Source organism: Geotrypetes seraphini, chromosome 2, assembly GCF_902459505.1.
Source record: "Geotrypetes seraphini chromosome 2, aGeoSer1.1, whole genome shotgun sequence".
Classification (NCBI taxonomy): Eukaryota; Metazoa; Chordata; class Amphibia; order Gymnophiona; family Dermophiidae; genus Geotrypetes; species Geotrypetes seraphini.
In genome coordinates, this window is record NC_047085.1 from 505904518 (window position 1) to 505927996 (window position 23479).

At 42.8% G+C, this 23479-nt stretch overlaps 1 protein-coding gene across 1 annotated transcript in view; it reads left to right on the forward strand.

Moving 5' to 3' along the window:
- Positions 1-22849, forward strand: part of LOC117354958 (zinc finger protein 99-like) — a gene marked incomplete at its 3' end in the record, with an annotated part of 66544 nt that extends 43695 nt beyond the window's left edge. Inside the window, exons 6-8 of the mRNA XM_033932916.1 lie at positions 14967-15127; positions 15637-15763; positions 22056-22849. Of these exons, the coding sequence (XP_033788807.1) occupies positions 14967-15127; positions 15637-15763; positions 22056-22849 (1082 nt within the window). The remainder of the gene's footprint in view (positions 1-14966; positions 15128-15636; positions 15764-22055) is intronic.
- Positions 22850-23479: the final 630 nt, after the last annotated feature.

Below are 23479 nucleotides of genomic sequence, written 5' to 3' on the forward strand. Positions count from 1 at the left end.
TACACTTCACCTAACTCCCCTGCCTGTGGCCCATGGATTACAAATAAATGTATATTGGTACCAGATCCCAGTGTGTGTCACATTAGGAAAAAGCTTCTATTGATCAGTTTTGCACTATGGCAAATTGTGACCTGTAGACTGTATATTAGTATTAGACTCCTACTATGTGTCAAGTTATGGTAAAATCTTGTATTGTAAACATGGCAAATCATAACCTGTTAATTGTATAGTATGTATATGTATCCTGTAACCCGTTCTGCGCTCTTTGGGGAAAACGGGATAGAAACCAAATTAAATGAATAAACAGCGTGTGAGGCAACTGTGAACCAAGAAGGACAAGTGTGGAAATACTGAAGTTTGCTTTATTCCTAATAAATAGTTTGCTCTCTGATTCTGTGAGTTAACAGGATCAGGCCAAAGTGAAAATGAATCTTCTGGGTGTTTCTATGCCGACTTCTCCTGCTAATCCTATCCAGCCTGTTACACTCCCATGACCCGCCCCTTTTTTGGTTTCCAAGTAAGGTTTTAGGTGCAGATCCAAACAATTCAATTGCTCATGTAATTTGGGTATAATCTGGTTTTCCATTGCTAGTCTGGATCACGTAATTTGGGTACATGACCAAAATTCTGCATGCAGTTTTGGGAGAGTTTTATAGATGTGAGAAATGAAAATATTCATACATTTTCCAATGATGTTAATTGTTGCAAAATAATACATAAAAGAACCTAACATGGGGGATGTCTGGAGGAAGGGGAGAATACTGTTATCACTTTTTGTCTGATTTGCTGGCACATCTTTGCAAAATGTAATAAATATATTTAAACATAAAAGAACATAACATTTACATTTACTACATCTAATCAGGTGTGGTTAAATAAAAAAAGAAACTATAAAGAAAAATATATTACTAATACATATAATTGTAATAGGGTAGAGCAGGGGTAGGAAACCTTTTTGACTGAGAGAGCCATAAACGCCACATATTTTGAAATGTAATTCCGTGAGAGCCATACAATATGTTTAAATATGCTCTCTCGGAATTACATTTTAAACCTAAATACAATTAAATGTGTGCATTTTAGGTAAGACCAACACTTTTAAAGTACAATAAGTCTCTGAATTCTTTTTAATAATGTAGTTATGCTGTTCTTAACCAATGATGAATAAAGTACTTCTTACCATTAATGCGACTTCTGGTGCTGCATGGTTTTGCTGATGGCTTTGTAGTCTGGTTGATACGTGGGGAGGTGAAGTTTCATGCAGGCATTGAGACTTCCATCCTTTAAACATGATTGTAGGTTGGTCTTAATGTTCCTTAGATGTGAGAGAGACTGCTCACATGCATATGTAGAGCCAAGCATTGTCAGTACAGCAATACTCACAAGCTGCAGTGTGTGTTATGTGACGAGAAGCCCGTTCTAAGTTTTGACAATCAGCTGGTCCACCGGTTGAAGTTTTTCATTTCTCCCCACTTGTGTTTGCTCGCTAACTCTGCTTGCTGTCGTGCAAGTCTTTCCAAATCTTCATTCAGTGACTTGAACTTATTCACCCAAATGTCTGAGGCCTTCAGGTCAGCAGCTTGTAGCTCAAAATCTCTGACGGAAACACCGGGGATGTAACTCAGGTCAGCGCCGTCCACTGCACACTCGTGTGGATGGGTGATGAACTTAAAAAGATGAGGGCGCTCACGAAATTCTCCAAAACGCGCTTTGAATGACTGCAGGAGATTAGATGTGAAGCCTGCTAGCTGCTGAAGATCAAGATGTTGAGCAGGGTCACTTGCTGTGCATGCATCTTTAAACTCCCCCAGTTTTTCAAAGTGTACTAAACGACCTGTTTCATTGTCGGCGATGAAGAGTTCTAGCTTGTTTTCAAATGCAAACACTGCTTGTTGAAGGGATAAGACTGTATTTCCAACGCCTTGCATTTTCACATTGAGCTGGTTCAGATGTTCAGTGATGTCCACGAGATAGTAGAACTTCAAGAGCCACTCAGTGTTAGCTAACTCAGGATGCTCGACGTTTTCATATCAAGAAAAGTCCGGATTTCGCTCAGAGAAGCCGCGAAACGGCTGAGCATCTTCCCTCTTGACAACCAACGCACATTGCTGTGCAGAAGCAGACCAGGATAATTATTCCCTACTTCTTCCACCATCTTTTAAAGCTCGGGCAACAATAAAGTTGACAATGAATTACCAGCGATATCACCTCAAAAAGCTGCGCACCACACATCTGAGCACAAAGCGCCTCCTGATGTAGGATGCAGTGAAAACTTAGGATGGGTCTCTTTACATGTTCCATAAGATTAGCACCAGCTAATAATAAATTAGATAGATAGAAGGGAGCTTCAGAGACCTTGAAATCAGGCAAAAATTTACCAAGATTCCAGATCAGACAAAATCTCAATCATTAGCTCTACCTTCTAGGTATAGAGAACAGTTGTAAATTTATAAATATTTTTGAAATTTTTTTGTGAACTTTTTCTATTCAATTTTTAAGATATATTTTTTGTTTATTTTTATAACCAGATAGTGCTATAACTTGCAAAAGGCCTATAAAAGAGCGAAATTCAATAATAGAGAATTATTACTATCTAACTTTAAAATTCCATCTACTAGTTCTGAGCATTCTAAAACATTCAACGTTGAACTTTGAAATAATGAAAATTATTAAATATAGATGGGACGTTGTTCAATCTCTTCCTTTTTTTCATCAGACTAATGTGAGATTTGCATTCTCCAGAGGTAAAAACCTAAAAGAATTTTTGAGTCAAAAGAAAAATATTGATACATCTGTTCAAGTACTTCCAAAAGGGCATTTTAAATGTGGTCATTGCTCCTTTTGCGATTTCTCTCTTCAAATTAAAGAATTCAGCAACCCTACCAATCAAAGAATGTTTTCTTTAAAACATTTTAGTACATGTCAAACTGATTATGCAGTCTATGTAATTAGATGCCCATGTTTGAAATTATACGTTGGTATGACTACCAGACCCTTCAAAACTCGATTATCTGAACACAAATCCAACATAAAGAGAGCTATTACTAAAGAACCTCTAGTTCAACACTGCATTGATGCCTCCCATACTTTTAACAACCTTAAAGGGTTCATCATTGAAGTTATTAAAAAGAACACTAGAGGGGGTGATAGAGTCTCGTCGGGAGTTTTACTGGATCTTTATGCTACAAACTTTGTCCCCGTGTGGATTGAATGACAAGATTGACTGGTCAGCGTTTTATTAATTTAACATCTAATAATTTCAACTTAAGTTTACAAATCTTGTTAAAGACTTTTGAAAGAATGCTTAGCACGTCTTTGTCTTTTTCTTTTGAATTTTGACTTGACACACTCTGATTGGCTCTATAAAATCTTGGCGTTCTTAGTTCTCGTCACCATTTTGATTTCAATCATGTGAGCCACGATTTAAAGTCGGGTTCCGTAAGTTGCAATGCTTTATGTTAAGCACTAATTTAAAGTTTATAATTTAAGTTATTAGAATAAACTCTGAATAACACTGCTTTTTGATTTAGGTACTGCTACATCTCTAAACCCCTGACGAAGCCGACTTGGGTGAAACGGCGGCCCCGTCGGGTTTCACAATGCAGTATCGTTGATTCATCCAGATTAAGATAAGTGCCTTTTGCAAGTTATAGCACTATCTGGTTCTAAAAATAAACAAAAAATATATCTTAAAAATTGAATAGAAAAAGTTCACAAAAAAATTTATAAATTTATAACTGTTCTCTATACCTAGAAGGTAGAGCTAATGATTGAGATTTTGTCTGATCTGCAATCTTGGTAATTTTTTGCCTGAATTCAAGGTCTCTGAAGCTCCCTTCTATCTATCTAATTTATTATTAGCTGGTGCTAATCTTATGGTGTATTTTGGCTGAGACTGTTTTATTTAGACATCATTTTTTTGTATTTGTATTACTGGTATTATCTCTTTACATGTTCACGTAGAAACGCTACGAATCCTCTTTTATTTCCCCGGCATGCACGGAGCACCATCAGTACACACCAAAACAAGTTTATCCATCAGTAGATTTTGTTCTTTAACAAACTCAATGAAAGACTTGAATAAATCCTCCCCTCTTGTTCTCTCTTTCATAGGCAAAAGAGCAAGTCTTTCCTCATGTAGTGTGTCACCGACAGCATACCTTGCAATCACACTGAACTGGGATAAAGGGCTTATGTCTGTTGATTCATCCAAAGCGAGAGAAAAGAATGGTGCTGCATTTATGTCCTTCACTTGTGTTGCCTCAATTTTAATTTTTTTTTCCAAAAATGTTTATTAAAATTTTTTAAGCATAAAGTACAAAGTGAAACACCATCATAACCACACAAATCACACAAAACCAGATGTCATGACCCCTCATCTAGACACATATCTTCTAGCTATATACAAAGATCAACACGCAAAAAAAAAAAAAAAAGGGAAAATCATGACCAGAAGCAAAACCCTTCCTATGGTGAAACAACCCAACCCTCAAAATTCCCCCCAACCCCCCTCCCACCTAATCCGGTGTTGCCTCAATTTGATTTGCCATCATGATGGTACGATTGTGAACAGTTCTTGCTAACAGAGGCATCTCTTTTATTTGTTTGATTATCTTGTCTTTATCTGAAAAGTCGTCAAAAAGTTCATTGGCAACATCAAGCATGAATGTTTTGGCATACTCCTCATCTGTGAATGGCTTTCCGTTTCTCACAATTGCTAAAGCACCAGCAAAGCTAGCTGAATTCCAGTCACCTTGTTGGGTCCAAACACGGAGTTGCTGCTGACTAGCTTGCACTCTGCACAGTAGCTCTTGACATGTTTTCTTCCTGCTGTCTCCCGCAGGATATTTTGATGCAAATGTAGTATGGCATATGTAAAAGTGCCACTTTATATTTGACTGTTTCATCGATGCAATTTTATCATTGAATATTAGACACACTGCAGAACCTTCTCTCTCCACAAAGGCGAATTCCTCTGTCCATTCCTGCTGAAAAGTACAATACTCCTCATCTTTTTTTCTTTTAGCCATATTCTTCAATAAAAGGGCAGGGTAGCCAATTACAGGTATAGCTGGTGGGATGGACCCTTACAGGATGTCAAGGCAGGTTAGGCCCAAGTCGGGGGCTTGATGTTTGGCCACTGGTGGAAAGTGGCATGATTTGTGGCTACCTGTGAATGCGGCTTCAGGCCCTTTCGGCCACAGATTCTGCGGGGGCTGTAACAGTAGCTAGGCTGAAGCGGGGGCCTCAATTTGTTGCAGTACATTTTGCTGGCGGGCCACTGACTGTAGCTAGGCAGAAGTGGGGGCCTCAATTTGTGGCTGTATGTTGGCTTCGGGGGCTACCAAGTTTAGCTAGACCGAAACTTCATTTTGTGCCTGCGGCCAGTTCTTCCAAGGATGCTGCAAGGTAGGGCGATGAATCGCCTGCAAATGTTGCGATGACGAAACCGGATACTGCGATGTACCCTCTTTCTCGAAACCTTTCATCTAGTACCTTCTCAGTCCACTTCCATCCAGCGTCTGCTCCCCTCTTTCTCTCCTCCCATTTCCTTCCTGCATTTGCTCCCTTATCTCTCCCATCTGCACTTCCATCCAGCATAGGCTCCCCACTACCATCCAATGTCTGCCCTTTCTCTCGCCATCCACCCCTCTTCAGTCAGCATCTGCCCCCTTTCTTTCCCTCCAATATCTTTCCCCCTTATGTCTCTCCCCCTTCTCTGTACATCAATTTCATCAGCACCACCCTTCCATACCACCCTGCCCCCTTTCTTTCCCTCCACCACTCTTCCATTCCAGCAGTCCTGCTCCTTTCCCGTCATGCAGCAAGGTCCCACGATGACTGTAGCTGCCGGCTACCAGTCCACCCCACTCCGACGTACTAGCTCTGGAGCGGACTCAGCAGCCGCATGCTGGAAGATCCTGCGATGACTCGTCTGCTGGCTCTGCTCCGGAACAAGTAAGTTACTTCGGAGGGGGTGGACCCGGCAGATGCAGGGAGTTGCGGCAAAGTCCCGCAATGACTGCGTCTGCCGGGTCCACCCCCTACGACATAACTTACTTCTTCCAGAGCAGAGCCGTCAGACAAGTCATCGCGGGACCTTCCTGCACCTCAGCATGGCTGCCGACTCTGCTGCAAAGAAAGTAAGTCAGAAGTAACGTGACCATTTATTTTTTTCATCAAAAGGGGACATCTATTAATTGACTGTATCCTTTCATTTCTTTCTTTCTGCACTCAGGCCCATCAATTGTCCCTTTCTATTCCCTCCCTCCTTCCTTCTCATGTCCTTAGTGCCCCCAGTGTCTCCTCATGTCCTTAGTGCCCCCAGTATCTCTGTCCTGTGTCCTTAGTGCCCCCAGTGCCTCCATCCTGTGTCCTTAGTGCCCCCAGTGCCTCCTTCTTATGTTCTTAGTGCCCCCAGTGCCTCCGTCCTGTGTCCATAGTGCCCCCAGTGCCTCCTTCCTGTGTCATTAGTGCCCCAGTGCCTCTGTCCTGTGTGCTTAGTGCCCCCAGTGTCTCCTTCTCATGTCCTTAGTGCCCCCAGTGCCTCCATCCTGTGTCCTTAGTGCCCCCAGTGCCTCCTTCTCATGTCTTTAGTGCCCCGTCCTGTGTCTTTAGTGCCCCTAGTGCCTCCTTCTTATGTCCTTAGTGCCCCCAGTGCCTTCATCCTGTGTCCATAGTGCCCCCAGTGCCTCCTTCCTGTGTCCTTAGTGCCTCCAGTGCCTCTGTCCAGTGTCCTTACTGCCCCCAGTGCCTCCTTCTTATGTCCCCCCCCCCATTACCTTCCAGATTTTGTCCACCCCAAAGCCTGCCTGCCTACCTATCTCCCTCCCTCCCTGCCGCGCTAAAGCCATCCAGCTTGCCTGCCTACATCCTTCTCTCCCTGCTGCGGGAAAAAAAAGCGCCTCTCTCCTTCCTTTCCCCCGGTCAGCACCACTGCAATCTTACCTCCCCGTTGCTGCTGCTAATCGCTGACAATACGTTTTCTTTCCGACGTCAGTTCTGATGTGGGAGAGGACGTTCTTGGCCAGCCAATCGCTGCCTGGCTGGCCTGGAACATCCTCTCCGACGTATTGGCGGCGGTGATTAGCAGCAGCGACGCGGACCGGGGGAAAGGAAGGGCAGGAGTACCCGGACCTGGTAGGAAGACCCGGGTAGTAGGGCAGGAGGACCCGGACCTGGCCAGCTGTGCACGCCCCAAGCCGTGCACCCAGGGCGGACACCCCCCGCGGTACGCCACTACACCCTCCATCGTTTGGCTGCAAGCCAGATGTGGCCATCAAAAGAGCCATAGGTTCCCGACCCCTGGGGTAGAGTGTCATATAATAAATATCCTGTGGAGGTAACATTATACAAATAAGGATAAATTAATGAGTGGTAATAAAACCCAAATAAAATACAGTAAAACCTTGGTTTGCGAGCATAATTCATTCCAGAAGCATGCTTGTAATCCAAAACACTTGTATATCAAAGCGAATTTCCCCATAAGAAATAATGGAAACTCAGACAATTCGTTCCACAACCCAAAACCTTTAATACAAAATACTTTACGTATTTGTATTGCAAAACCTCGCTCATTTAGAACAGTCACTATACTCCTGCAGTGTCCAAGAGAGAAGAAGCATCGGCTCAGTTGTGATGTGTGTATACTGTGTGTACTTGTATTTCAAGATAAACAAATAATATAGAACACTATAACACTATGGTGCACTATGATATCCAAACAGAGGAGAAGAGACCTCAAAGAACCCTCAGAGTCCAGTCAATAGAAGACACCAATTTAGGGTTTGGGGTATTATCATAGGTCAAAACCTCTGTTTGAAATAAATATTTTTATAATAATTTATATTTTTAATTAATTTAAGATTCAAATTCTCTCATACTTCATGGAGAAAAGAGAACTGGCAACCATTAAGATATAACCATTAGCAGCACTAAATCTGATGTATTTATCTTTTGAACCTGAGAATTATTTGTTTTGAACACTAATTTGAGGTCTCCACTGACTTCATTCAGTTTCTACTTGTATTGCAAGACATTTCTTGTATAACAGGAAAATAAGTGTTTATTAAATGCTGGAACTGTTCCTTGATGCCAGCAATGATGGATGAATCTGTTGCAGTAACAGTAAGATGCTTGAGCGGCTGGGCACATGATGGAAGGAGGTTGCCAATGGAAGGTGTCTGATCGACTGACAAACTCTGCAGTTAGACTGATATTTGGTCTGTGGAAATAAGAACACATACAACCCTAGTACAAAAACTACATTGGCTGCCCATTTTATCCAGAATAAAATTTAAGCTAGCAGTCACAACTTTTCCATTTTAAACAGCAATGCACTAGGGGTTCATGTGATGACGCTGAGCTGAGCAGTGGCTTTCTGCCTGAGCTCTGATCCCTGCATATATCCTCTAAATCTCCGACATGGGCCTCATAGAGAGAGAACCGCCATCACAGAGGAAGGGAACTCCAGTCCTCGAGAGCCACAGGCAGGTCAGGTTTTCAGGATATCCACAATTAATATGTATGAGATGGATTTTCATGCACTGCCTCCTTGAAATGCAAATCTATCTCATGCATTTTTTATTGTGGATATCCTGAAAACCTGACCTGGCTGGGACTTTTGAGAACCAGAATTGCCTTCCACTAGTATAGAACAATTGCTAAAGTGAACTGACATCCTTTAAAGTGGTCAGAGTTGAGAATTGAGATACTGATGAAGAGTTATACCGATTAAAAAAAAATAAAATTATTTTTTTGTAATTATTTAGAAAGCCAAACAATTCATATCATCAATAAGATGTAGCCCGGCCAAAAAACAAACAGTATCCAACCACTCATTACAAACAACACATCAAGACCCAAAGTACATCGGGCTCAATTTAGCAGGCCTAACAATAAGAACTAACCCCCCCCCCATTTGAACTCCCCCAACACCTTGGTAAAAGCTAAACATCAACATCAAAAACCCAACCAGAATAGCTAACCATCCAGAAATTCTCCCTCATCCAAAAATCGGGGGAAAAAGGTTGATCCCCTCCCAGAACACCTCAGCAAAGACAGAAGTCCCCCTAATTCCCCTTCCTCCACCTCCAAATACTATCCCTAAAAATTGTGGCCATTTCCAAGTCAACAGAGCAGTAAGCCTATACCTATCACAGAACCCCACCCCCCCAAGGCAGTCCCTCATCAGGTTTAACATTGGAATAGTAGGGCTCCTCCATATCTGTGCCATGACAAGCTGAGCTGCCATAAAGTCCAAGCTAGCCAGCTTATCTTTAGGCACCTCCAACCCATCCAAGGGAGCCCCTAGTACAGTGCAGCTACAACCAAGATGGCAGTGGAAACACCATGTATGCCACCTATGAACACCCTGCACGATGAAGCTGTATGAGAGTTCAAACGGCACTTATTTGCTCTAATTGAAGGTAAGTTCTACAAATTTCACACAGCAGTGTATGAGATGGACTGTGTTGAGAGACATGGTCAGCAGATCTCCCAGCTGGAACAGATGTCGAAGACTACATGGACCACATGACCACGAGGCTTCAAAATTTGGAGTTGAAATGCTGAACCCTCAGTGCCCATTTGGACGACCAGAAAAACTCTCCCTCTTCAGCCCTAAGCAGCATGAGATTCTCCCTCTGAATGGGGCTGAATCTCATGTTCTAAAATAATGAGAAATTAAAAAAATCAAGTGGAAGTAAATAAGCAAGGAAGCAGGTAAATAAATAAATGGAGGTGGGAGAGGTGTGCTGATCCCTGGGCATCTGCTAAGGGAGTAAAGAACTGCCTGTAGAGTCCCCTCTGCTCAGTTGATTTCTTACAGCGTTTCCAAATCTGCTTTCAGTGCTGCGAATCGGGCAGGTACTGCTGAGGATACATGTGACATCATCTGGGGTCCTTTCCAACAGGTTGAAAACGCCAAAGAGCTGGTGGCGTGTAGCCACAGGGCATGGCCAAAGGGTTGTGCCCTAGAGCCCCTTTGGAACCACGTGGAGAGAGGAGGCTGTTGGACTTGGTGTTTCTTTTCCTCTAGTTATTTGGGAAATTTGTGGTTGTGTGCTACCTGTTGGAGACTGCGCACATGGGGAAAAGAAAAGTTTCTACACCCATAATGGTAGGTTCAATGGACCATCATGTGATTACTTCTATATCACATCCCTCCCAAATAGAGAGATTAGATCAGGTCTCAGGAGTTCCTCAGTTCTCCTGAGCAAACTCATCCTCTCCCTGCTATATCTTCTGAGGTTACAGGACTCGAAGTAGGTCCTGGTGCTTCATCTGAAGCCTCTGAGCCTCTAGTCAAAACAGATATATTATATTCAAAAATGCCTAAAATTTGTACTACCTCAATAGAGGGGCTGGTAGGCTCAGATGCAAATCCAGAAGAGGTTTCTTTGAAGGATATCTGGCTACTTGATGTGAAGATGGAGAAATTAGTTGTATCTCAGTCACAAGAATTTTCTACAGAAGTTGTGGAAAAACTGGAAAATCTTAGAACCATGTATGACAACAATGGATAAAAAGGTTTCAAACCTACAGTCGTTCTCCATGTCCGCAATGAAAGACTCCCATATTATTAATTTAAAACTTGAATTGATGGAGAATGCTGCTAGGTCAAGAAACCTAAGGATCATTCCGGAACTTGGAGGCAGAGTGAATGGCTGGCTGAAAACTGAGCTCCCTCCACTGAACAACTAATATAAGAGATTAATATATATTAAATAATAATTTTTGCCTTGTTTGGGAGAAAATCTTCAAAGATGACATCCACAAAATAGAAGTTACAAGAAATCTCAATAAAATCTTTGGGGAAAAACAAAAGGCTTAAGGAAGATCCACAGACATCAAGTGGAGGTTCAACACCTATAGATGCTCTGGATGTAATTGATGTTATGGGCAAACTGGAAAACATAAGTTTGACTATGGTGGAGATAAGAAAGGAAATGAATCACATGAACAACAAACTGGATACAGTTACTAACAGGATTGATAATATGGAAAACAGAATAGAAAAATTAGAACAAACACAAGAAAATAAAGAGGATCATAAAATGTTAAAGGAGATGCAGAAGAAGATGATTGATCTTGAAAATCATTCTAGGAAATAGAATTTGAGGATTAAAAGAAGGGAGTGAAGGAAAAAACATGATTTCTTTCCTAGAAGAAATTCTACCAAAGATCCTTCCACTAAAGATAAAAACACCATTAGAAATAGAAAGAGCACACAGAATTGGAACAAAAAAAGTTCAAAACCAAGGTAAGCCAAGAATAATTATTTTTAAAGTAATGAGGTTCCAACATGTTTTGGACATTTTAAAAGCGGCTAGAGATGTACAAAATATTATGTCTAAAGATTCTAAATTGATCTTCATTCTGGACTTGGCTAAGGAATCTGTTCAAATAAGGCAGAGGTTTAAAAGAAATAGGTGCAAAATATGGCTTATTTTATCTGGCACAAATGAAAATCTATATATATAAAATCGGAGGTATGTATGTGTGTATGTGCTGCGATCACGCAAAAACGGCTTGACCGATTTGAACGAAACTTGGTATACAGATCCCTCACTACCTGGGATGATATGTTCTGGGGGTCTCGCGGCCCACCTGCACATGTGGGCGGAGCTACAAACAGAAAATCAGATTTCACCCATTCATGTCAATGGAAAAAATGTAAAAAGCTGCCATTCTCACAGTAATTAAAAAACGGCTTGACCGATTTGAACGAAACTTGGTATGCAGATCCCTCACTACCTGGGGTGATATGTTCTGGGGGTCTCGCGGCCCACCTGCACATGTGGGCGGAGCTACAAACAGAAAATCAGATTTCACCCATTCATGTCAATGGAAAAAATGTAAAAAGCTGCCATTCTCACAGTAATTCAAAAACAGCTTGACCGATTTGAACGAAACTTGGTATGCAGATCCCTCACTACCTGGGGTGATATGTTCTGGGGGTCTCGCGGCCCACCTGCACACGTGGGCGGAGCTACAAACAGATAATCAAATTTCACCCATTCATGTCAATGGAAAAAATGTAAAAAGCTGCCATTCTCACTGTAATTCAAAAACGGCTTGACCGATTTGAACGAAACTTGGTATGCAGATCCCTCACTACCTGGGGTGATATGTTCTGGGGGTCTCGCGGCCCACCTGCACACGTGGGCGGAGCTACAAACAGAAAATCAGATTTCACCCATTCATGTCAATGGAAAAAATGTAAAAAGCTGCCATTCTCACAGTAATTCAAAAACGGCTTGACCGATTTGAACGAAACTTGGTATGCAGATCCCTCACTACCTGGGGTGATAAGTTCTGGGGGTCTCGCGGCCCACCTGCACACGTGGGCGGAGCCACAAACAGAAAATCAGATTTCACCCATTCATGTCAATGGAAAAAATGTAAAAAGCTGCCATTCTCACAGTAATTCAAAAACGGCTTGACCGATTTGAACAAAACTTGGTATGCAGATCCCTCACTACCTGGGGTGATATGTTCTGGGGGTCTCGCGGCCCACCTGCACACATGGGCGGAGCTACAAACAGAAAATCAGATTTCACCCATTCATGTCAATGGAAAATATGTAAAAAGCTGCCATTCTCACAGTAATTCAAAAACGGCTTGACCGATTTGAACGAAACTTGGTATGCAGATCCCTCACTACCTGGGGTGATATGTTCTGGGGGTCTCGCGGCCCACAACTCTATGTTGCTTGCTCAAGGGTGGGTTCACCCAATAATTTATATGTTCTTGCTCCAGGAGGTGAAACTAAAATTGTTGTTTATAATCATGTTTTGCGTTAGTTGTATTGTATTCATTTTGTCAAATATTTCACATTATAATTTGAATATTGTACTTTTTATTAAGCTGTAAAAAAATAATTTCATTCACCACTATAAAGTATCTTAATTTGAATCCATTTACAGTGTTATTGCTATAATTAAATACCCGTGCAAAGCCGGGGCATCAGCTAGTCACCTATAAAGATAAAACTCTTTTATTCGAAGACCCAGAAAAACGTAAAGAGTTCATATCTGTGTTGTTTGGTATGGCAATGAGAGCAAAAAATCAAATTTCTTCAATTAATAACAAATTATTACTTATAATGACCGGGGTTGCCATTCAACAAATTACGTACAATTGGAAAAACTGGAGTAGGCTAAACTATCATTTTGGGTGGAATTCCCTATGTCATATATATAAAATGGAAAGACATATTGCAATACAGCGGGGGTTTTTAGAAAATTTCAAGATGTGTGGGAGCCATTAACAAAATATTGCAATGATTAAATGATTCTTTTCCCTTGATTAACAGGTTCAATTATGGGGGAGATAATTTTATTATTTTATTAATGTATATTGTACATTGTATTTGATTATATAATAGGAAGGGTTGGGGAGGGTGGGGGTTAATAGCATTTTATGTATACTCTTGATGACTATTAAGTGATATATTTATGATCTATTTGTTATATTATATTGATGCACTTATTGTACGTTTAAAAATCAATAAAGAATTAAAAAAAAAAAAAACCTAGGATGATAAATTTTCGTAAAACTCATTTAATCTCCCCAGAGATCCTTTTTTGAAAGTATCGCAGGGAGATTTGGGGTATTTAGAATTCAGATACAGTGCCTATCTCTACTCTTTATTATATACCTGTTACAGAAAAAGTATGAAGGCAACAAGGAGTGGACCAGTTAGAGTCTGTTAACATAGACCTGACTGACTTTCTTGAAGACTCTCAGGATACAATACAGTCTAGGGCTACCTTACTTGTAACATTTTTGAGTGAGAGTGATAAGGCAATGGTGATGAACCTTTATTTAAAAAAATAAAAATGCTTTACTCTGCAGAGCAAAGGAGCAAATGTTCTCTGATGTGGCAAGATCAACCCAACTTAGAAGGAAGGGCTTTTTAGCATAAAACCTGGAGTTGTGGAGATTGGAGCCACATTTTTCCTGAAGTTTCCCTGTAAATGCTTGGAAACTTATCAAAGTAAGGATTATATTTTTGGGGGATCCTGTTCAGTTAACACAGTTTCTTGATCAAAAATAGGGGATCTTTATTTTTAGATGAGAGATAACTGATTTCAATTGAGGAGCAATAATTGAAATAGATGCTTAAAGAGTTAAGGAGATAATTCTTTCCTGTGTTTTTCTTGATTTCTGTCCTTTTTGTATAATAGCACTCCTCTCCACTTTATGAGGGCTAGATGGAATTTCCTAGTTTGTGATTTTATGTTAAATTGGTTTTGTCTTTTGGACTTCCATATTCTATTATGTTTCTGTTGTAAACATTTATTGAAAATTCTAAATAAAACATGGAGGGAGGGGGGGGCAAGGTCTGCCTGCTTCCAACCTTGCTCCTCCTTCCCTCCCTCTCTCCCCGCGCCAGGATCATTCTGACCAATGAGTGCCAGTAGGAGCTGAAACTCCTCTTCCTCTTTCTCTCCCTCTCAGTGATAGTGGATCAATTTTCTGACCAATCAGCACTGAAAGGAGCAGAACCGAGAATACAAGACTGTTTGAGATTTTATGTAAAATTGTTTTTGTCTTTTGGACTTCCATATACTGTTATGTTTATTGAAAATCTAAATAAATTTACAAAATAAAATAAAATGGAGGTGGGGGGACACAATGTCCTTGTGTCGAACAAATAATCCTACTCGCTTCCACCCTTGCTCCTTCTCCTTCCCTCCCTTTCTCTCTCTCTCCCTCCTGAAACTCCTCTTCTCCCCGCCTCAGGATCATTCTGACCAATGAGTGCGGACAGGAGCTGAAGCTCCTCCCCCCTCTCCCTCTCCGTGCTAGTGGGCGGAACTTTCTACTACTCTTCCACCCCATCAATTCTCTGACCAATCAGCACTGAAAGGAGCAGAACCGAGAAGACAAGCCTGCCCTTCTCAATCAATGTGAAGCACCGCCTCTCCTTTGTGATGTCATCAGCCTGTGCCCAACAGGAAACGAGCCTTGGAGCTCCAAATCTCACTTCCTGTCTCTTTGTTCCTTCTGCCACACGACAGGAGAGAAACCCTCAGCCGTAGAAAGAGCCCCAGATTCATTTCTAATCCTGGAAAGTACAAAAGCAGAGAGGAAAATGCCCGAGGGAGCTTCTGCCCAGGTAGGAGAGTCCCCCAGCTTCTTCCTTCTTGTTACAACACTGCTGCAGCTTTCTGACCTGGGATAGTGCAGAGTCAGGACCCTGAGCAGACCTGGACTGAGGAAAGACACTTTGGGACCCTCCTGAGGGGAAGGAGAGAGATCAGAGTCTCACAAGGGGAGTGACTGCTTCCTTTTGCTATAGTCCTGCTCTGGGACTGTGAATTATGTGTCTGCAAATTATATACACACAGAAATCTTTCCCTCTGCCCTGCTGAGCCCAGCGCTGAGAAGTGCTCTGGGACTGAGTGTTATGTGGTTGTGAATAATATACACCAAAAAGCATGTCCTTCTGCCTCATGAGCCCCAAGACTGGGAGGTCTCTTGAAATATAACTCTGTTCTGGCATAGTGTGTTAAATCATTTCAAATTATGTACATTTTCCTTCTCCCCAATGAGCACCAACCCTGGGAGGCTTCTTTATGGAGGTGCTGCAGAAGATGCTGAGTGTGATTCTGGTTTATGTTTTAGAGACCGGTGACATTTGAGGACATCACTGTCTCTTTCACCCAGGAGGAGTGGGCGTATTTAGATGAAGAGCAGAAGAAGCTCTACAGGGAGGTGATGAAGGAGAATTATCAGATGCTGAACTCTCTGGGTAAGGGATAAATTTATTTCCAGTGCAATAGGAATGGTATGATATTCCAAAAGAGATGAGAATTATCACTGGGATGACTCCCAGATCTATATCTATCTCTCCACATCAGATATTTCTACAGGAATCCAAATCCTAGTCTCAGCCTGCCTATTTGACATTGATGCCTGGATATCTCACTGCTATCTAAAACTGAAAATGGATAAGGCCAAACTCTGTATCTTTCTGCTTAAACCCACTTCCTCCTCTTCTATGTTGCATCAGCTTGCAATCTCAAGGTCATCTTTGACTCCTCTCCTCCGCTCAGATCCAACAAACTGCTAAAGCCTGTCACTGCTTCTATATTTCCGTAATACGAGCTCTCCTTTCTGAACCCTTATCCACACTCTTTCATCACCTCTCGCTAAATGGAACTTGTTTATCTCAGGTCTTCCACTCACCCATCTCATTCCCTTCCAAACCATGCAAAATTCTGCTTCACAAATTAAATTGCGCAAGAATAGCCATACTCGCATTACTCCTCTCCTCAATTCACTTCAATGGTTCCCCATCCATTTCTGACCTACAAGTCTGCAGCCCCTACATCTGTTCCTGAATTTAATTCAACCTCCTCTTACTGACCTACAACTCTGCAGCACCTCAATATCTCTCCTTAATGTCTCTTTATGCTCTCCCCCGCCAACTCCGTTCAATGATCAAATTCTTCCTATTCATACCCTTCTCCTCCACTGCTAATTCCAGACTCCGTCCCATCTATCTTGCTGTGCCGTATGCATGGAATAGACTGCTTGAGTCATTACATCAGGCTCTGTCTCTAGCAGTATTCAAATCCAAGCTAAAAGCCCACTTTTTTTAGGCTGTTTTCACCTCCTAAGTCCCACTCACTGTAAAATTACCTATGTTCATCTCTGCAAGAAATTACCAAATCCCTGTTTGTCCAAATTAGATTGTAAGCTCTTCAAGAGCTGGGCCCATCTACAACATATCAAATGTACATCGCTGTGTGTGCCTTTTAGCGCTATAGAAATGATAAATAGTAGTAGAAGTCCTGGCAGCCATTTTGAGATTGGATCCAAAATGGGTAGAAGCTATATTTTGCGATGAATAGGAGGGGTGGTAGAAAAGGGGGTAAGGGAGACAGACCTACTTAAAGATCCTGGAAGGCAAATGGTTTAAAATCTAATCACAAGATAAGTATATTTAAAGAAAAAAGTTAGAAGCTGATATTCTGTTACCTCAGGACAACACATGGGTTAGAGATCAGAAGCTGAAGTGACACAAATATTTTTCCTATTGATAAATGGGACCAAATAAGGGTGAGAAAAAATCTGAACCCAGTCGCAAATTCTTCTAGTATATGTCTAATGGAAGGTCCCTCATTAGTGACTATGGGAATCTCAATTCAATGGAGAAAAAAGCCTCAACAGTAAAACAAAACTGCTTTGCTATTATCTAAGCAAAAAAGGGTGCCCATAGGAGGGGTGGGGTGGAAATACTGATTATTAGCGGGAGGAAAGCAGAGATTTCAGAAAGAAGTAGAGATCTGCACGGGAACGGGGATCGCGGGAATCCTGCAGGTCCCGTGGGAATCCCCCCAACCCACAGGACTCCCATTGGGACCCCCCTCTGGCCCGCGGGACTCCCACGGGGACACCCCTCTAGCCAACGGGACTCCCACGGGGATGGAAGGCTTTGGAAGCAGGGTTCGTCCATATTATATAATGGACACGTCAGCCTTAGTAAAAGATGGGGTTTATAAGTAATTACCTGAACAGAAAACAAAGGATTCCACCAAAGAGATTCCACAAGGAAAACAGCAGCGCAAACACAAAAGAAACTGGAATTGATGATCCTGTCAGAAGTAATTGCTGCTTTTTATGGGGACGGGCGTGGATGGAGGAAATTCCTTGCGGGGATGGTGGGGACGGAGAGGATCCTGGCGGGGACAGGTGGGGATGGAGAGGATCCGGGTGGGGATGGGTGGGATTTCTGTCCCCACGCAACTCTCTAGAAGGAAGGTGAGAATAAGTTCTGGGGATGGGTGGGATTTCTGTCCCCACGCAGAAGGACAGAACTCTCTAGAAGGAAGGTGAGAATAAGTTCTGGGTCAAATTATAACAGGAAATGTTAGAAGTTGCTTTAGGGTATAGGTTGTGGGCTTCTAGGCCCTTACAGGGGAGTGTAAGTAGGAACCCAATTAACTGAATATCTGGGACAAAGTGAGATGACAGTTGTTATTCTGGGCTGTTGGCCATTAGACATAATTGAGAATTTGTACTGAGGATGTCCTCCAACAGATAGATAGATTGAAAAGCGACAAATCACCAGGCCCGGACGGAATCCACTCTAGGGTACTAAAAGAACTAAAAAATGAGATAGCGAGTTTGCAACCTATCCTTGAAAACTGGCGAAATCCTGGAGGACTGGAAGATAGCAAATGTTACACCTATCTTTAAAAAGGGGTCGAGAGGAGACCCGGGAAACTACAGGCCGGTAAGTTTGACATCAGTTCCGGGCAAGATGGTAGAAGCACTGATAAAGGACAGCATCTGTGAGCACATCGAAAAAAATGGGCTGATGAAAGCGAGCAGAACACGAACTTGTGAAAATCTTGACTGAAACAGCCAATATAGGATCATATGAAACCCTCAGATCCCTGCACTGCTCAATAATAGCATTGAGACAGCAAGACGCAGGTAAGCAGTTTTTCTTTCATCGGGTTTTCATATATCATTTTCTAAAACTTCTTTTAATTTAAGCACCAAATTAAAGGTGAAATGTGCAAAAATAAATAAATAAGTAAAGGCAGCACTTAGCTATCCAGTTACTGCTGGTGCGGCAAACAAACGCCTGACCCGTACACCCAATGGCCCGACAGGACCCGTTTCGCCTGATAAGGCTTCTTCGGGGGTCGTAGTGTTCGGGTGCGAACAGCTTGATCCGCAAATAAACATGGCGCTCAGAATAAGAACATAAGAATAGCCTTACTGGGTCAGACCAGTGGTCCACCAAGCCCAATAGCCCATTCTCATGGTGGCCAATCCAGGTCATTAGTACCTGGCCAAAACCCAAGGAGTAGCCAACTAAGACTCTTCCTCCCAAAGAACAGATACAGGCTGCAAAAAACAAACATTCTCTAAGATAGGTTTCAGTCACCAGTGGTTTCAGTCACCAGTTCAGGCTGCCAGAGCTGTTTGTCCAAAGCAGCACTAAGTCCAATGCATCCGACTGCGGGGACTACCAGGAGAGCAGCATCGCCTATAGATGGTGTAAATGCGCTCTCACCCAGGATACTATATCTGTCGTTTCCAGCAATGGAAGATAATGTCATGCCATCGGAGCTAGCCTGTCTTTTATTGCCAGAAACCGACTCCTAAGCTTTGCTCTGTGCGTTTCTGGAAGAAAGACTCTGTTCCAATCTGTATTGAACAGAATTCCCAGGTATTCCAAGGACTGTGTCGGAGCCAAGTGACTCTTGCTGCAGTTTATCACCCAGCCTAGATTTTACAGAAGCTGGGTCACTTAGGCCAGTGTTTTTCAACCGCTGTTCCGCGGCACACTAGTGTGCCGTGAGATGTTGCCTGGTGTGCCGTACGGTCAGGGCCGCCATCAGGGCAGTACCACCAGTCCTGCATTCAGGGGCCCGGAGCTGACAGGGGGCCTGGGCTCCCCCAGGGTCCTAGGCCACAGTCTAGGGAGAGGGGCAGTCCGCCCCACGTGGACAGGAGAGAGCTGGACGGGGGACCCGCGGAGTTCAATACAACTCGAGCCGCGAGGCTCGTCTTCTGTTCCTGCCTGCAGCTAACATATAGCCGATCGCAAGCGTTCCCCGATGTCAGCGCTGATGTTGGAGGGAGGGCTTAAGCAAAGCCTGCCCTCCGACGTCAGCGCTGACGTCGGAGAATACTTCCGTTCGGCTATTTGTGCGCGGCAGGGCAGGCAGGAAACAAGACAAGCCTCGCGGCTTGAGCTTCGTTTTGCTGAGAAAGTTGCAAAGATGGGCTGGGAGGCAAACACGGAACACAAAAGGGGGGAGGGAGTGCGTTTTGGACACAAGGCATGAACTTGGGAAAGAGATGCTGAGGTGGGGGAGGGAATGGATTTTTGGACACAGAAGGCATGGACTTGGGAGAGAGGAAGGGAGGGAAAGAGATGCTGAGGTGGGGGAGGGAATGCGTTTTTGGACACAGAAGAAATGGACTTGGGAGAGAGGAAGGGAGGGAAAGAGATGCTGAGGTGGGGGAGGGAATGAGTGTTTGGACACAGAAGGCATGGACTTTGGAGAGAGGAAGGGAGGGAAAGAGATGGTTGTGTACACGGGGAATAGAAGAAAGGAGAATTTTTGGTCATAGGGAGGGAGTGAGGTACAGATAGTGGCATACCAGGGTGGGGGGGGCTGTCTGCCCCACCCCGGGTTTACGTCCCAAGGGGGTGCACAGCTGGCCACCCTCCAGTGTTGTCCCTAGGCCGGCAAACTGCGTCTCTTTAGCCACTTGAGTGCCACCGCCGCCATCGGGAACAGGCCGGCGCCAAGTTCTCCCTGCTTTTCCCTGTGGGGCCGGCCAACTCTCGCCACTCGCGTCAATTCTGACGTCGGAGAGGATGTTCTGGGCCAGCCAATCGCTGCCTGGCTGGCCTAGAATGTCCTCTCCGACTTTAGAATTGACGACAGGTGGCGAGAGTTGGTCGGCCCCGCGGGGAAGAGAAGCAGGGAGAACTTGGCGCCGGCCTGTTCCCGATGGCGGCGGTGGCACTCAAGTGAATTACTTTATATATAGTCAATATAGGCACAGAGTTAAATTTTTTAACATTTTCTAATGGTGGTGTGCCTCGTGATTTTTTTCATGAAACAAGTGTGCCTTTGCCCAAAAAAGGTTGAAAAACACTGACTTAGGCAACCACTGCTTTTCTTTCTGTCTTGGACGGTACCCATATTTATTCAATTTTTTAGCCCGTCCTCCCAAAGGAGCCCAGAACGGGTTACGAAGTACATCCATAATAATCCAGACAGAGCAGAGATGACATGGTTTACATAAATTACAATATAGACATGACAATAATTTACAATATAGACATGACAATAAAACATATGCACTAAGTAGCATGTGATGAGATTAGGTGGCATAGGTGCGTTGACAGGGAGGCATTTCAGGGTGAACGACTTTAAGGCGCTGGGTTAGTAAAGAGGAAGGTTTTTATGGCCTTCCTGAAGTTCCAGAGTCCTTCTAGTGATCTGACAGATGGAGGGATTGTGTGCCAAAGTTTAGGTATGAAATGTGAGTAGGAACGTTTACGGGCAGTTTCAGTTTTGAGGGAGCGGCCAGAAGATATGGTCAGTCGTTTTTCTCCTTGGGACCTCAATGGTCGCTTTGGGAAGTAGATTTGTAGTTTAGTTTTCATGTAGTATGGAATCGTTTCATGGAAGGTTTTGAAAGCGAGGACCAGGGCCTTGAAGGTGCAGCGTTTTTGAATGGGCAGCCAGTGCATGGAAGCTAATGCAGGGGTAACATGGTCATGGATGCTTAGGTTTTTCAGAAGGCGGATTGCAGCGTTTTGCACCCTTTAGAGGCGGGAGAGAGTTTTGGTAGGCAGGCCTACTAGTAGAGTGTTACAATAGTCTACGTGGGATAGTACAAAAGCGTAGAGTAGTTGGGCAAATTCAGGTTCTGAGAAGTAGGAACGTATGGTTTTTAGCTGGCGGAGGTAGTAGAAGGAGGATGATACTAGTTTGGATACGTGATCTGTCATTGATAAATTAGAATCAAGAGTTACTCCTAGGCTGCGGACGTTGTCTTTGGGTGTAAGGGTGTTTGCAGCCCAGGAAAAGGACGGATGGGGATATACGCATAGATCTTTGTGGATCCAGAGAAGTTCTGTCTTGGATTCATTTAATTGTAACTTGTTTACGGTCATCCAGATCTTTATTTCAGTTAAGCAAGACTGGAGAATTTTGATTTGTGAGTCTCGGTGACGACCTAGGGGAAGATAGAGTTGTAGGTCGTCAGCGAAGGAGTGGATTCTGATTTGGTGTTTTCCTATACTTACACACAAAACCTATAGATTACTGTCGGAGCACTCAGATTTTTGGCACCTTTATAAAATTGACTCCCTTAACTCTTTCCAAGGAACAGCTCACAAACTTGCACTGTCTAAAGATAAATGCTCAAAAATGTTTCGCATATAGGAAACTGATAATTCTGGTCCTATATAACTTATCTTTTATTATAAACAAGTCTTATCTTAGAAACCACGGCTGTTTTCTAACTCATGAGAAATAACTTCTGTTTATATCCAGCAGATCATCAGATCCGACCTGAATGGCAGAGAATAAAGAGTCAAAGAGAAGATCCGATAGAGATGGACCAAATCCAAACACAGTCAAAAAATATCTATGAGAATATTTCCCAGAGACCTGAGAACATTAGCACAAATAATTTTAAGCAGGGATCAAAGGAACAGAGAAACCCTGCAGGAGCCACAAAGGAGGGAGTCACTAAATGTGAGAGAAATGATGGTAACATCCCTGAGGACAAGAGACACCTTGCAGAGAGACCCTTCCAAATTCATAATAGTGGTAAAGTGACTTCTGAATTCCTCCTTGATAAGGAGAAAGGAAAAAAACACCAGAAAGAACTCCAAATGCACAAAAGCGATCATAAAAATAAGAAATTATTTACATGTACTGAGTGTAATAAAAGTTTCGATAAGCTTTCATATCTAAAAAAGCACCAAGTGATCCACACAGGGTACAAACCATACACGTGTACTGAGTGTAATAAAAGCTTCACTCACCTTTCACTTCTAAAAAGGCACCAAATGATTCACACAGGGTACAAACCATATACGTGTACTGAGTGTAATAAAAGTTTCACTCAGCTTTCACATCTAAAAAAACACCAAGTGATCCACACGGGGTATAAACCATATACGTGTTCTGAGTGTAATAAGAAGTTCACCTGCGTTTCTCATCTAAAAAGTCACAAAATGATCCATACAGGGTACAAACCATATACATGTACTGAGTGTAGTAAAAGCTTCACTCAGCTTTCACATCTAAAAAGCCACAAAAAGACCCACACAGGGTACAAACAATATATGTGTACTGAGTGTAATAAAAGCTTCATTCGCCTTTCAGATCTAAAAAAACACCAAGTGATCCACACAGGGTACAAACCATATACGTGTACTGAGTGTAATAAGAGCTTCACTCAGCTTTCAAATCTAAAAAGTCACAGCATGATCCACACAGGGTACAAACCATATACGTGTACTGAGTGTAGTAAAAACTTCACTCAGCTTTCACATCTAAAAAGCCACAAAATGACCCACACAGGGTACAAACCATACACGTGTACTGAGTGTAATAAAAGCTTCACTCGCCTTTCAGGTCTAAAAACACACCAAGTGATCCACACAGGGTACAAACCATATACATGTACTGAGTGTAATAAAAGCTTTACTCGCCTTTCAGGTCTAAAAACACACCAAGTGATCCACACAGGGTGCAAACCATACACGTGTACTGAGTGTAATAAAAGTTTCTCTTGGATTTCCGGTCTAAAAATACACCAAATCATACACACGGGGTACAAACCATATACGTATACTCAGTGTAATAAAAGCTTCACTCACCTTTCAGATCTAAAAAAACACAGGATCATCCACACAGGAAACAAACCACATACGTGTACTGAATGTAATAAAAGCTTCACTCGCCTT